The 16,493-nt window shown below is 40.2% G+C and overlaps 1 protein-coding gene across 2 annotated transcripts in view; it reads left to right on the forward strand.

Moving 5' to 3' along the window:
- The window catches only part of TGFBR1 (transforming growth factor beta receptor 1), a 59,992-nt gene that overhangs the window by 19,456 nt on the left and 24,043 nt on the right, over positions 1-16,493 (forward strand). For both annotated transcript variants that reach the window (XM_057549362.1, XM_057549363.1), the window contains exon 2: positions 15,518-15,763. In XM_057549362.1, coding sequence (XP_057405345.1) covers positions 15,518-15,763 — 246 coding nt within the window. The remainder of the gene's footprint in view (positions 1-15,517; positions 15,764-16,493) is intronic.

Consider the following 16,493-nt stretch of genomic DNA (forward strand, 5'->3'; position numbering starts at 1 on the left):
ACATTTAGGAGTGAAATGTTATCCAGACTAAAGGAGAGATTACTTTCACAATGTTTGGTGCCGTTATTTTGATAAGCTCACGTTGACATTACTGCTGCAGAGCAACCCAGAGGGTGTGGAGTTAAGAAGAACCACTGAATCCTTTGAGGAACAAAGCCCTTAGCAGTAGGCTAGAGGGAGTTGTGGACAAGGGTTTTAGCCTTGTTTATAGAGATATGCAGCATATTTTAAAAAGAGGAAGAGAACCTATGCGGTTCCCTAGACTTGGAAGAGGGAGAAGAGGAGAGGATAGGCCTCCTTGAGATGGGAGTGGAGAGAAGAGAGAAGGGTGGTTTACTCAGAGAAGCTCGAGTAGACCAGTAGACTAGATGGTAAATTGACATTAGTACTGGAAAGGATTTAACTTTGAACTTTTGCCTTTGCCTTTGCCAGCAATGGCGTGATCTTCTGCTTTTAAGCTAGCTAAGCAGACTGAATAAAAGGCATTGTGCGTGTTAGTTCCTTTACCTGTCTGTTGGTGTGTATTTGTTATATTTGGAGATACTGACTGTGCTGTAAAGAATAACTGTGCTGTAATAGACAGGGTAAGGGAAAGAAGTGTCATTACCAGCAAAGTCAGAGTGGTGAAGATTGGAATCCAGTGTCTGGTGAGAGCAGTCTTCATCCTCCTGTTCCTTTTTAGCTGCTGATCTGTCTTATGTCTTAGCAAGAAAAAAAAACCTCTGAATCCTTCCAGGGGCCTTTTTTTTTTATCACAGATACCACTCTTGGAGGAATAATGCTTATTTGGTTTTGAATGTGTTGACTTTGCACTAACAGGTAAGCCAGAGTACGCCCTGGAAGGCAGTTAGAAAAGGAGTTTGGAGCACAAGGAACAGGGAGTTTAGAGATAGATGTGAGCTGCAGCAAAGGGCTGAGTGTGCTGGTGGGCGCAGTGTCATGTGACTGAGACTGAAGGTTGTCAGTGTGTCTCATGTCCTAAAATATTTAGAAAAGAATGAATTCAATCAAAAGGGCATCACTAGTGAATTTCAGTGAGATGTTTCAGTCTATTTCTTGATGGGGGAAGATGGGTGATGGAAGGATAGAGAGACCAAATAACAAGGGTTGAAAAAGGAGAGAGTATTGAAGGGTATGCCTAAAAAGAAGGGTAAGTTGTATAGACAGTCACTCTAGGCCTGGGAAGACAAAGTTTCTGGTACTAATTTTTATTTCATCAACAAGGCTCATAGAAATGCCTGTTCCATATACTATTCACAGGCTGTCTACCTCTCCGTTGTCAGATATAAGGGCTTGTGAATCAACCCTTGGTAGCCCTGGTATTAGGTAGAAGTAATAGTGCCTTGATATGTGACCGCTGGATACACTGAAATGAAGGAATCATGGAAATTTCCTTTACAGATGGGACCAAGAGCCAGAATCTCAACTTGGAATTTATCCCTCTGATACTAGAATATAGTGAAAATGATAACCGCTCTTTTTACTCTTGCCACTTCCCTTGACAGCTAGATGTTTGGTTTCTGACAGTCCTTCACGTCACACCAACATCTTCAAACTCAACAATTCTATGACCTATTCTGCAATATTTGGAAATTCCTACTGCTAATAATTGTATTCCTGGCCTGGGACTGACAGTTTTCTGTGAACACAGTAACTTTTCATTGCAGTGCTGAATGACAGAGAAATCTTTGTGAATACACTTTTTTAAAATTTTATTTATTTATTTATGGCTGTGTTGGGTCTTAGTTTCTGTGCGAGGGCTTTCTCCAGTTGCGGCGAGTGGGGGCCACTCTTCATCGCGGTGCGCGGGCCTCTCACTATCACGGCCTCTCCTGTTGCAGAGCGCAGGCTTCAGACGCACAGGCTCAGTAATTGTGGCTCACAGGCCCAGTTGCTCCATGGCATGTGGGATCCTCCCAGACCAGGGCCCGAACCCGCGTCCCCTGCACCGGCAGGCAGACTCTCAACCACTGCACCACCAGGGAAGCCCCTGTGAATACATTTTAATAGGGATCAAGCTTAAGTTAAATTTTAGTTGCAGGAGAGCTACCAGTGCAAATAGTTAAAGTGATGATTAACTGAGTAATACCTTCCATGCATAGGCAAGTTTGCACATGCATAGGTTGTAACAAGTACATCATGTCTTACCTTTCTGTCTAGAGGCTAGAGTTTTGTGTTTCTGTTCGACCTTGATTGTAACACGAGTGCAGATTTCCAAAATGTTTAAGTGTGGGAAAATGTGCATCTTAGAATTGAGGAAGCTGTGGCTACTAGTAGAGATTGGGGCACAGAAGCAAAAGGTGGCCAAGGTAGGAGAAAGGCACTGAACAGGGAGTTTAGTTCTTACCTTTGCAATCAAGCAGAAAAGTCAACAGGAAGCTGTGCTATTGAAAAGTTTGAGTTACTTCACATATGGATACCACATAGAAAAGAACCACATATACTTATTCAGGTTCATGATGATAATTTACTCACATCCACCTTAGGCTGGGTAGAATATTGTTACGAGTCATTTTGTACTCCTAAGTTTTGGTTTCTTCATTAATAAAATGGTAGAACTGCATTAGAACTAGATAATTTTCAAGGTTTTGTGTGGTTCTGTCAGTCCAGGATTCCACAGTGGAATTTAGGCACTACATTTGGGAATAGGTGTTTCTTTGGTGGCCTACAGATAAAAATCATGTTTGGAACAATGCTATGTATTATATGTGATAATTCTGTATGTTCACATAATTTATATTAGTTTCAGAATATGTTAATGTATCTCATTTGATAATCTCAATGAGATGATGAAATAGGTCAGGAAGGTATTATATTCATTTTGCTGATGAAATGAAACCATTGTGGTTAGCATATTGAATAGTTATTTAAATTTGATGATCTTATTAACACTTGAGATACTAGTCACGAGGATGAAATCTTGCCGCTGAGGAAGAAAACCCTGTCAAAACAGCTTCCCTACCTTCATCTATCTGGCAAATTTACATATTCTCCAGTTCTGACTTGAATATCCTGCAAAGCTTTTCTTGATCTTTCTTATACCTCAGCATATTTGAAGCACTTTGATCAGCCTGCTCAGGACTCTGGATTTGAATGATCCGTTTAATGCCTTACTCATTCACCCTAGTGAACTCCTTAAGTCCAGATACCTTACACCCCACAGCCTACATAGCACCTGGCATATAGAGATGTGCAATGAAAAATTGCAGAATGAAATGAAAGAGCCCAGCTGATGGGCTGGTGTTAAAAGGGTGCTGTGGAGGAGGGGAAACTTGGGCTCTGGGGTGGGAAGAAGACATCTTGTATACTTTTTTTTAGATAGAAGTTTTGCCCTGTACATGGATTTAAAAATTAAAAAAACAAAACAAAACAATAACCTAGTTTAATAAAAGGGAGGTAGCTAGGGGTCAGATCTATTAATGAAATAAATTTGGATTTTTAAATAATGGGAATTAAAGCTCATGAATTCATGGGAATTTTTAAATTTCTGTTTTGTTTTTTCCCTAAACTATATTACTGTATCATACACATTTAACAGCAACTTTATATTTAATTAAGACTGATTTAGAGTACTGCAATCAAATTTTTTAATTCCCTCAAGAAATAAACCCGTACCTGGTTAAGCATTGTGTTATATGATGTTTATATTTATCTAGAGACCTGTTCTTCTTATTGAAAGACTCCTGTTAAGAGAAGCCCTTTTTTAGCACTGACTTTCTCAAACTTGCCATAATGTAATGACCCCTTTTAAAAGAAAAATACAAAAGTATTTTTCATAGTAGTTGTATAGACATGAAAGTAGATATAAAATCTTTGTCTTTGGCTCATTGACAACTATAAACCAAGTCTGCAAATTAAATATAAAGACAATTATACAAAGCCAAAAAATTCAAATTAATACAGTTATTCAGTGTGACGGATGATATTTAGGTTTCACAGTAGAAAAAAAATAGCCTTGGGTCTGATTCCATTTTAAATCTGTTTCTATATTTTAACTTCAGTGATACTGAAAGCTGCAAGTGCTGATTCTCAGATGTAATGTTGTGCAAGGTGGTATTAATTTCTTCAAGGCTTTGTAAGTTCAGGTTTTTCAGACCTCATACCTAACCAAACACTTGCCCGCACACATTCCTCAAATACCAATTTTAATGAGATGTCAATTGTTATGTTCACTTGCTGATGAGGTTAACATTATGACATTATTGAAATCTTTGTTAAATGGCTCTCTAACACAATTAATGCTGGAAGTGAGAATGGAAAAATGTCACTGCATACTTACAACCACATTTACTGCTAATGAACTTTTGCAGATTGTACTACAGAGGTAGGACCCATGTAGTACTTGTAGCGTGTATTTGGTATTGGCTTTTGAAAATACCATGAATATACCATGCCTATATCACCGTATGGTCTGATGATTCAAGTTCCCTGTACTTTTCACTCTTTAAATTACAGTTACTGTGAAACCCTTGCTCGTAGAGTGTGCCATGAGGACATTTGAAGGAGATCTTAACCTAGCTGAAGAAGCAGCAGTGAAAGCCTACTGACAGTACTTGTTTAGATAGCAGTTACTCATGATCCAGAATGTTTTTCATCTTAGATTATCTTTTAAATAAAAATATTAAAAAAAATTTTTGTACACAATTTTAGACTCCCCTTCTTCTCCCAACATATTTGTGACCTCCTGTTTGGGAAACACCGCTTTGGCCAAAAAAAAAATTTTTCTTTTTTTTTTTTTGGCCATGCTGCGCAGCATGTGGGATCTTAGTTCCCTGACCAGGGATCGAACTTGCACCCCCACTGCAGTGGAGGCACCCAGTCTTAACCACTGGACCACCAGGGAAGTCCCTGGCAAATATTTTTCTTTCTTTTAAAGAAATTTTTTAAATTTTATCTTTTTATTTATTTTTTTAACATCTTTATTGGAGTATAATTGCTTTACAGTGGTGTGTTAGTTTCTGCTGTATAACAAAGTGAATCAGCTATACATAGACATATATCCCCATATCCCCTCCCTCTTGCGTCTCCCTCCCACCCTCCCTATCCCACCCCTCTAGGTGGTCACAAAGCAACAAGCTGATCTCCCTGTGCTATGCGGCTGCTTCCCACTAGCTAGCTATTTTACATTTGGTAGTGTATATATGTCCATACCACTCTCTCAACTTCGTCCCAGCTTACCCTTCCCACTCCCTGTGTCCTCAAGTCCATTCTCTATGTCTGCGTCTTTATTCCTGTCCTGCCCCTAGGTTCTTCATATCCATTTTTTTTTTTTAGATTCCATATATATGTGTTAGCATATGGTATTTGTTTTTCTGACTTACTTCACTCTGTATAGCAGACTGTAGGTCCATCCACCTCACTATAAATAACTCCATTTCGTTTCTTTTTATGGCTGAGTAATATTCCACTGTATATATGTGCCACATCTTCTTTATCCATTCATCTGTCGATGGACACTTAGGTTGCTTCCATGTCCTGGCTATTGCAAATAGAGCTGCAATGAACATTGTGGTACATGACTCTTTTTTTTTTTTTTTTTTAAATTATTTATTTATTTGGTTGCACCGGGTCTTATTTATTCATTTATTTTTACATCCATTTTTGGCTGTGTTGGGTCTTCGCCTCTGTGCGAGGGCCCTCTCCAGCCGCGGCAAGCGGGGGCCACTCTTCATCGCGGTGCGCGGGCCCCCTCACCATCGCGGCCCCTCCCGTCGCGGAGCACAGGCTCCAGACGCACAGGCTCAGCAGCCGCGGCCCACGGGCCCAGTTGCTCCGTGGCATGCAGGATCCTCCCAGACCAGGGCTCGAACCCGCGTCCCCTGCATCAGCAGGCAGACTCTCAACCACTGCGCCACCAGGGAAGCCCCATGACTCTTTTTGAATTATGGTTTTCTCAGGGTATATGCGCAGTAGTGGGATTGCTGGGTCGTATGGTCGTTCTATTTTTAGTTTTTTAAGGAACCTCCATACTGTTCTCCATGGTGGCTGTATCAATTAACATTCCCACCAACAGTGCAAGAGGGTTCCCTTTTCTCCACACCCTCTCCAGCATTTATTGTTTGCAGATTTTTTGGTGATGGCCATTCTGACTGGTGTGAGGTCATACCTCATTGTAGTTTTGATTTGCATTTCTCTAATGATTAGTGGTGTTGAGCATTCTTTCATGTGTTTGTTCGCAATCTGTATATCTTCTTTGGAGAAATGTCTATTTAGGTCTTCTGCCCAGTTTTGGATTGGGTTCTTTATTTTTTTGATATTGAGCTTCATGAGCTGCTTGTTAAGTTTGGAGATTAATCCTTTGTCAGTTGCTTCATTTGCAAATATTTTCTCCCATTGTAAGGGTTGTCTTTTTGTCTTGTTTATGGTTTCCTTTGCTGTGCAAAAGCTTTTAAGTTTCATTAGGTCCCATTTGTTTTTTTTTGTTTCTATTCCATTTCTCTAGGAGGTGGGTCAAAAAGGATCTTGCTGTGATTTATGTCATGGAGTGTTCTGCCTATGTTTTCCTCTAAGAGTTTAATAGTGTCTGGCCTTACATTTAGGTCTTTAATCCATTTTGAGTTTATTTGTGTGTGTGGTGTTAGTGTTCTAATTCCATTCTTTTACATGTAGCTGTCCAGTTTTCCCAGCACCACTTATTGAAGAGGCTGTATTTTCTCCATTGTATATTCTTGTCTCCTTTATCAAAAATAAGGTGACCATATGTGCGTGGGTTTATCTCTGGGTTTTCTATCTTGTTCCATTGATCTATATTTCTGTTTTTGCACCAGTACCATATTGTCTTGATTACTGTAGCTTTGTAGTATAGTCTGAAGTCAGGGAGCCTGATTCCTCCAGCACTGTTTTTCTTTCTCAGGATTGCTTTGGTTATTCGGGGTGTTTTGTGTTTGAATTGTGGAATTTTTCGTTCTAGTTCTGTGAAAAATGACATTGGTAGTTTGATAGGGATTGCATTGAATCTGTAGATTGCTTTGGGTAGTATAGTCATTTTCACAATGTTGATTCTTCTAATCCAAGAACATGGTATATCTCTCCATCTGTTTATATCACCTTTAATTTCTTTCATCAGTGTCTCATAGTTTCCTGCATACAGGTCTTTTGTCTCCTTAGATAGGTTTATTCCTAGGTATTTTATCCTTTTTGTTGCAGTGGTAAATGGGAGTGTTTCCTTAATTTCTCTTTTACATTTTTCATCATTAGTGTATAGGAATGCAAGAGATTTCTGTGCATTAATTTTGTATCCTGCTACTTTACCAAATTCATTGATTAGCTCTAGTAGTTTTCTGGTAGCCCCTTTAGGATTCTCTATGTATAGTATCATGTCATCTGCAAACAGTGACAGCTTTACTTCTTCTTTTCCGATTTGGATTCCTTTTATTTCTTTTTCTTCTCTGATTGCTGTGGCTAAAACTTCCAAAACTATGTTGAATAATAGTGGTGAGAGTGGGCAACCTTGTCTTGTTCCTGATCTTAGTGGAAATGGTTTGTTTTTCACTGTTGAGAACGATGTTGGCTGTGGGTTTGTCATATATGGCCTTTATTATGTTGAGGTAAGTTCCCTCTGTGCCTTCTTTCTGGAGTGTTTTTATCATAAATGGGTGTTGAATTTTGTCGAAAGCTTTTTCTGCATCTATTGAGATGATCATATGGTTTTTATCCTTCAGTTTGTTAATATGGTGTATCACATTGATGGATTTGCGTATAATAAAGAATCCTTGCATTCCTGGGATAAACCCCACTGGATCATGGTGTATGATCCTTTTAATGTGCTGTTGGGTTCTGTTTGCTAGTATTTTGTTGAGGATTTTTGCATCTATGTTCATCAGTGATATTGGCCTGTAGTTTTCTTTCTTTGTGACATCTTTGTCTCGTTTTGGTATCAGGGTGATGGTGGCCTCGTAGAATGCGTTTGGGAGTGTTCCTCCCTCTGCTATATTTTGGAAGAGTTTGAGAAGGATAGGTGTTAGCTCTTCTCTAAATGTTTGATAGAATTCGCCTGTGAAGCCATCTGGTTCTGGGCTTTTGTTTGTTGGAAGATTTTTAATCACAGTCTCAATTTCATTGCTTGTGATTGGTCTGTTTATATTTTCTATTTCTTCCTGCTTCAGTCTTGGAAAGTTGTGCTTTTCTAAGAATTTGTCCATTTCTTCCAGGTTGTCCATTTTATTGGCATATAGTTGCTTGTAGTAATCTCTCATGATGCTTTGTATTTCTGCAGTGTCAGTTGTTCTCCTTTTTCATTTCTAATTCTATTGATTTGAGTCTTCTCCCTTCTTTTCTTGATGAATCTGGGTAACGGTTTAATCAATTTTGTTTACCCTCTCAAAGAACCAGCTTTTAGTTTTATTGATCTTTGCTATCATTTCCTTCATTTCTTTTCCATTTATTTCTGATCTGATCTTTATGATTTCTTTCCTTCTGCTAACTTTAGGGGGTTTCCTGTTCTTTTTTCTATAATTGCTTTAGATGTAAGGTTAGGTTGTTTATTTGAGATGTTTCTTGTTTCTTGAGGTAGGGTTGTATTGCTCTAAACTTCCCTCTTAGAACTGCTTTTGCTGCATCCCGTAAGTTTTGGGTCATCGTGTTTTGTTTTGTTTTGTTTTTTAAAGAGTTGCCTCAAGAAACTTTATTATGTTGTTTGGTCTGTTGAATGGAAATTCTTTCCTTTTTTTTTTTATTAATTTATTTATGGCTGTGTTGGGTCTTCGTTTCTGTGCGAGGGCTTTCTCTAGTTGTGGCAAGCGGGGGCCACTCTTCATTGCGGTGTGTGGGCCTCTCACTATCGCGGCCTCTCTTGTTGTGGAGCACAGGCTCAGTAATTGTGGCTCACGGGCCCAGTTGCTATGCGGCATGTGGGATCTTCCCAGACCAGGGCTCGAACCCATGTCCCCTGCATTGGCAGGCAGATTCTCAACCACTGCACCACCAGGGAAGCCCGGTCATTGTGTTTTCATTGTCATTTGTTTCTAGGTATTTTTTGATTTCCTCTTTGATTTCTTCAGTGATCTCTTGGTTATTTAGTAGTGTACTGTTTAGCCCCCATGTGTTTGTATTTTTTACAGATTTTTTCCTGTAATTGGTATCTAGTCTCATAGCATTGTGGTCGGAAAAGATACCTGATATGATTTCAATTTTCTTAAATTTACCAATGCTTGAATTGTGACCCAAAATATGATCTATCCTGGAGAATGTTCCATGAGTACTTGAGAAAAAAGTGTATTCTGTTGTTTTTGGATGGAATGTCCTATAAATATCAATTAAGTCCATCTTGTTTAATATATCATTTAAAGCTTGTGTTTCCTTATTTATTTTCATTTTGGATGATCTGTCCATTGGTGAAAGTGGGGTGTTAAAGTCCCCTATTATTATTGTGTTACTGTCGATCTCCCCTTTTATGGCTGTTAGCATTTGCCTTACGTGTTGAGGTGCTCCTATGTTGGGTGCATAAATATTTACAATTGTTATATCTTCTTCTTGGATTGATCCCTTGATCATTATGTAGTGTCCTTCTTTGTCTCTTGTAATAGTTTTTGTTTTAAAGTCTATTTTGTCTGATATGAGAATTGCTACTGCAGCTTTCTTTTGATTTCCATTTGCATGGAATAGCTTTTTCCATCCCCTCACTTTCAGTCTGTATGTGTCCCTAGGTCTGAAGTGGGTCTCTTGTAGACAGCATATATACAAGTCTTGATTTTTGTATCCATTCAGCCAGTCTATGTCTTTTGCTTGGAGCATTTAATCCATTTACATTTAAGGTAGTTATTGATATGTATGTTGCTATTACCATTTTCTTAATTGTTTTGGGTTTGTTAGAGTAGGTCTTTTCCTTCTCCTGTGTTTCCTGCCTACAGAAGTTTCTTTAGCATTTGTTGTAGAGCTGGTTTGGTGGTGCTGAATTCTCTTAGCTTCTGCTTGTCTGTAAAGGTTTTAATTTCTCCGTGAAATCCGAATGAGATCCTTGCTGGTAGAGTAATCTTGGTTGTAGGTTTTTCCCTTTCATCACTTTAAATATGTCCTGCCACTCCCTTCTGGCTTGCATAGTTTCTGCTGAAAGATCAGCTGTTAACCTTTTGGGGATTTCCTTGTATGTTATTTGTTGTTTTTCCCTTGCTGCTTTTAATATTTTTTCTTTGTATTTAATTTTTGATAGTTTGATTAATATGTGTCTTGGCGTGTTTCTCCTTGGATTTACCCTGTATGGGACTCTCTGTGCTTCCTGGACTTGATTAACTATTTCCTTTCCCATATTAGGGACGTTTTCAACTATAATCTCTTCAAATATTTTCTCAGTCCCTTTCTTTTTTCTCTTCGTCTTCTGGGACCCCTATAATTCAAATGTTGGTGCGTTTAATGTTGGCCCAGAGGTCTCTGAGACTGTCCTCAATTCTTTTCATTCTTTTTTCTTTATTCTGCTCTGCAGTAGTTATTTCCACTATTTTATCTTCCAGGTCACTTATCCGTTTTTCTGCCTTAGTTATTCTGCTATTGAGTCCTTCTAGAGAATTTTTAATTTCATTTATTGTGTTGTTCATCACTGTTTGTTTGCTCTTTAGTTCTTCTAGGTCCTTGTTAAACGTTTCTTGTATTTTCTCCATTCTATTCCCAAAATTTTGGATCTTTACTATCATTATTCTGAATTCTTTTTCAGGTAGACTGCCTATTTCCTCTTCATTTGTTACGTCTGGTGGGTTTTTACCTTGCTTCTTCATCTGCTGTGTGTTTCTCTGTCTTCTCATTTTGCTTAACTTACTGTGTTTGGGGTCTCCTTTTCGCAGGTTGCAGGTTCGTAGTTCCCGTTGTTTTTGGTGTCTGCCCCCAGTGGCTAAGGTTGGTTCAGTGGGTTGCGTAGGCTTCCTGGTGGAGGGGACTGGTGCCTGTGTTCTGGTGAATGTGGCTGGATCTTGTCTTTCTGGTGGGCAGGACCACGTCTGGTGGTGTGTTTGGGGTGTCTGTGACCTTATTATGATTTTAGGCAGCCTCTCTGCTAATGGGTGGGGTTGTGTTCCTGTCTTGCTAGTTGTTTGGCATAGGGTGTCCAGCACTGTAGCTTGCTGGTCGTTGAGTGGAACTGGGTCTTAGCATTGAGATGGAGACCTCTGGAAGAGCTTTTGCCATTTGATATTACGTGGAGCCGGGAGGTCTCTGGTGGACCAATGTCCTGAACTCTGCTTTCCCACCTCAGAGGCACAGGCCTGACACCTGACCGGAGCATGAAGACCCTGTCAGCCACACAGCTCAGACAAAAAGGGAGAAAAAAAGAAAGAGAAAGAAAACAATAAAATAAAGTTATTAAAATAAAAAATAATTATTAAAAATAAAAAAAATTAAAGAGTAATTAAAAAAAAAGAAGAGAGCATCCAAACCAAAAAACAAATCCACCAATGATAACAAGCACTAAAAACTATACTTAAAACAAAACAAAACAAAAAAGCAAAAACGGACAGACAGAACCCTAGGACAAATGGTAAAAGCAAAGCTATACAGACAAAAATCACACAAAGAAGCATACACACACACACACTCACAAAAAGAGAAAAAGGAAAAAAATATATATATATCATTGCTTCCAAAGTCCACCGCCTCAATTTTGGGATAACTCATTGTCTATTCAGGTATTCCACAGATGCAGGGTACATCAAGTTGATTGTGGAGATTTAATCCGCTGCTCCCGAGGGTGCTGGAAGAAATTTCCCTTTCTCTTCTTTGTTCACACAGCTCCTGGGGTTCAGCTTTGGATTTGGCCCCGCCTCTGCGTGTAGGTCACCTGAGGGCGTCTGTTCTTCGCTCAGACAGGACGGGGTTAAAGGAGCAGCTGATTCGGGGGCTCTGCTCACTCAGGCCAGGGGGAGGGAGGGGTACAGAATTCAGGGCGAGCCTGCGGCGGCAGAGGCCAGTGTGACGTTGCAACAGCCTGAAGTGCGCCGTGTAGTCTCCCAAGGAAGTTGTCCCTGGATCATGGGACCTTGCCAGTGGCGGGATGCACAGGGTCTTGGGAGGGGACGTGTGGATAGTGACCTGTGCTTGCACACAGGCTTCTTGGTGGCTGCAGTAGCAGCCTTAGCCTTTCATGTCCATCTCTGGTGTCCACGCTGATAGCCGCAGCTCACACCCATCTCTGGAGCTTGTTTAAGCAGTGCTCTGAATCCCCTCTCCTCGCACACCCTGAAACAATGGTCTCTTGCCTCTTAGGCAGTTCCAGACTTTTTCCCGGACTCCCTCCTAGCTAGCTGTGGTGCACTAGCCCCCTTCAGGCTGTGTTCACACAGCCAACCCCAGTCCTCTCCCTGGGATCTGACCTCCGAAGCCTGAGCCTCAGCTCCCAGCCCCCACTCGTCCTGGCCAGCGGGTGAGCAGACAAGCCTCTCAGGCTGGTGAGTGCTGGTTGGCACCGATCCTCTGTGCGGAATCTCTCTGCTTTGCCCTCTGCTTCCCTGTTGCTGCGCTCTCCTCCGTGGCTCCGCAGCTTCCCTCCTGCCATACCCCGTCTTAGCCAGTGAAGGGGCTTCCTAGTGTGTGGAAACCTTTCCTCCTTCACAGCTCCCTCCCAGAGGGGCAGGTCCTGTCCCTATTCTTTTGTCTCTGTTTTTTCTTTTTTCTTTTGCCCTACTCAGGTATGTGGGGAGTTTCTTGCCTTTTGGGAAGTCTGAGGTCTTCTGCCAGCGTTCAGTAGGTGTTCTGTAGGAGTTGTTCCACATGTAGATGTATTTCTGATGTATTTGTGGGGAGGAAGGTGATCTCCACGTCTCACTCCTCTGCCATCTTGAAGGTCTCCCTTGCAGATATTTTGCTGATCACTGTCTAGGAGTACAGGATTCAAAGATGGGAAAATAAAACAAATTTTAAAAACTTGGCCCTCCTTAATGTAATGAGAGACACTTTAACGGCAAAGTGTAAATAGATTGATTTGTGCTAACCTAAAGGTATGCAAAGAGGGCTATGGGAAAAAATTGAAAGGAGTCACCCAGTTGTCTTATGGGTAGGGGAGAGGTTTAGATCACATCATGGAAAAGACCTTGTTTGAATAGGGTCTTAAAAGACGAGAGGGTGGGTTTCAACTAGGAAGAGAGATAGTATGTGTAAAGACCAAGGTCATGAAAGACATGATTATCATAATGATGAGATGTGTATGGCCCAGGATAGCATTTGTAATGTGAGCAGTAAGTTGGAACCCCAAAGTAGAAGTTTTAATTGTTAGACCCACTGTTTAGCTCTTATTTCATATACTCTAAGGGAGCCATGAAGATCGTAGAACAGGGAGAGGTATTCAGGGCAGTATTTTTATATATAGCAATTACTACAGTGTATTGTAATGTTCTCCTTCACTGGTTGTTGGAGCTCCTCAAGGGCTATGACCATGAGTTACAAATCTTTGTATACTAAGCTTTTGGTAGAGCAGCTGTTAAAGCTAATGCTTAGAAAACATTGGTTGAATGACTAATCATGAGTAAAGAGGATTCGGGAGAGAATAATGACAATCTCCTGTGGTGGTTTTAATTTCTTGTGGGTGATAGACCACTTTTTGGTTCTGTTGAAAGCAATAAACCTTCTCCTTGAAAAGGTAAATACGTACAACATTTGGCCTACAGTTTCATGGGATCCTTGTATCCCTGAAGCCAGTCCGTGGATTCCTGGTTCAGAATCCCTCCTTAGGAAATTATACCCAGGGAACCTACAATCACCACCAAACCTCACCATGAATAAACTACTGTCTCTTTTAACAGTCTTTTAAATGTTAGATTATAACTGTATCTTTTTCTTATACTTTTCTTGAATTCTCTTCATGCTTGGGAGGATTTAGTTCAAAGAACTGAATTATCTATGGAGAAAGAAAAGAATTTTTATAATGATTAAGGTAAAACTTTCCTGGTCTGTAAAGATAATAGACAAGCATGCTAATTAAGCTAGCAACCAGGAAGCAGCTGCTTAAGGTAATGCTGATGTTCCTTGAGTTTGGGTTTAGCAAGTGAGTTAGGGGTCCTCAAGACCATCCTCCGGCTTGATGATTTGCTAGAAGAACTCATAGGACCCAGAAAAGCTGTTATACTCATGGTTTTTATTTATTATAGTGGAAAGATACATATTAAAATCATCTAAAGGAAAAGGGAAGGCTCATGGGGCAAAGTCCAGGAGAAACCCAGTACAAGGTTCCAGATGTCCTCTCCCAGTGCAGTAGCACAGGTGCACTCCATAGCTTAGCAATGATGTATGACAGCACATGTGAAGTGTTGCCAACCAGGGAAGCTCACCAGAGCCCTGGTGTCCAGGGTTTTCATTGGGGCTCAGTCACAAAGGGTTTGCAGCATTCTTATCAGGGAGAATATTTCAAGGTGTCAGAGCTCATCTCCCAGGAACTGGCCAAGGGCCAGTCCTGAAGACAGGCCTTTCTTGGGGATGTGCAAGGTTTGATCAACTTGGGCCTGCTGAGTGAACCCTTTCCTGCACACCAAGTTAGCTGTTCAGAGTTAGCTAGCTTTCTTCTGGCCTGCCCGTCTAGCCACTCTTTTTCTAGTTACAGTAGACCTCTCATCACAGATGGCCATTCTGCAAACCTGGACTCTTCCTTTGCCCTTGCCAACATGTAATTGTAAAGTTTGATTGGACTCAAGGACATATGTGTGCTTTGTTGTTTCATGAGATCCTAGTGATCTGTCACTCATTCAGCACTTTTTGAATGTTGCTGTGTACCAGGCCTAGTTCTAGATGTGGATCATGAGGGAGAGGAAAAAATAACAGTTATGGTAAGCAGTGTATGCTTTGGGGAACACTTAATCTTGTTGGAGAGCTTAGTGAAAGGTTGTGTGTGTGTATGGGAAGGTGCTGGTGATAATTAGAAGACTTCCCTTAAGTTGAGTATAAAGATCAAATAGATAAAAGTGGGCATGGAGCTAGTGTTTCTCCAGTCATTTCTGTAGCCAGTTGCCTGTGTGATTGGAGCACATATGTATTGTTACCTTGCTTATGAGAAAGTACCCTAATCCTAGTTAGAAGATACATGTCTTTTGGGGGTTTGCAAAGGAGAAAGGAATGTCTGGCTCAATACAAATCTATTTCCATTACTCCATTACCATAAACTTACCCTGACACTTCCAACCTACAGTGAGGAGGTGGTAGTATTTTCACATTGCTCCCCAGTCGGGGGAATATATGAATGCCTACTTTTGGACTGATAAGAATAAGTATAACCTTTATAAATTTCAGTGTACTTTGTTTCAAATGGGAGGGCAAATGCTTGCCTTACATTGATGAAATTGCACGTAACAGTTTTTCTATACTTGGAAGCCAAAAGTTTTAGGAAAAAGCCTGGGTCCAAATTTCAACATGTTTGGCTTCTACATATGTGTGCTTCTTAACAGAATTTGGAACTTCTCAGATTAACAAAGAGTTTGGTTTTTTGAACAGAGCAAAGAAATTGTATAATTATAATAGAATCAGGAATGTTATTAGTACAGAGAATATGGGATAATTTAAAATTGTTAACCTTGAGAATTTTTTCTGATAGGATCTTTTCTTTTCCCCCCAGCATTACAGTGTTTCTGCCACCTTTGTACAAAAGACAATTTTACTTGTGTCACAGATGGGCTCTGCTTTGTCTCTGTCACAGAGACCACAGACAAAGTTATACATAATAGCATGTGTATAGCTGAAATCGACCTAATTCCACGAGACAGGCCATTTGTATGTGCACCATCTTCAAAAACTGGGTCTGTTACTACAACATATTGCTGCAATCAGGACCATTGCAATAAAATAGAACTCCCAACTGTTGGTAAGTTATTGTGTAAGTTTTTTCTTGATACTACAAGAAAAGCTCTTAGACTATGATTTTAGAGCTGGAAGGGATCTTAGAAATTGTCTACCCCAGTTTATTCAGTATAGAGGCAAGAAGTAACTTGTCCAAAGTACTAGAGTTATAAGGGTAGCCAAGATCCTGACTCCTGCGTGTGTGTTGTTTGAGAAGGTGGTTCCAAGATACTTTCTCTGAGGTCTGTTGTGCCTAAAAGGGTAGCCTCCTTTAGAGAATCCTGATAAAGCCCACCATAGCAATATGTCCTCAGAGTATCCCTACTTTGTCCTCAGAGTGAATTTTTTTCCTTGTATAATGCTCCAGCCTTTTAAAGCAGTCAGTAATGGGCGGGAATTGAGAGCAGCACTGAACAGTCCAGGTGCCTTCATTTTGTAATATCACCTTGCCTTGTGATCTTTATGTATAAATTATTATATACGATTTCTAGGTTTTTGGTCCTTCACCATAGTTTATATTTTAAAATGTCCTGGAAGAGCCAGGGATTTGAAAGCTTCATAATGCTTAGGATTAGATTAATTCTAAGGTTCTGATTTAAGATGCCAGTCTGAGCTCATCTGTTTAACTCTTCTGGCACTTTCCCCAAATCCAAAATACCTACTATAATAATCAAAGGAATACAAAAATGAGGAAAACCTATATTAATGCTAAGAGAATTAATGGAAGAAATGCCACCCACATGCCTATAGTTGTG

The sequence above is a fragment of the Balaenoptera acutorostrata genome, chromosome 6 (genome assembly GCF_949987535.1).
Source record: "Balaenoptera acutorostrata chromosome 6, mBalAcu1.1, whole genome shotgun sequence".
Classification (NCBI taxonomy): domain Eukaryota; kingdom Metazoa; phylum Chordata; class Mammalia; order Artiodactyla; family Balaenopteridae; genus Balaenoptera; species Balaenoptera acutorostrata.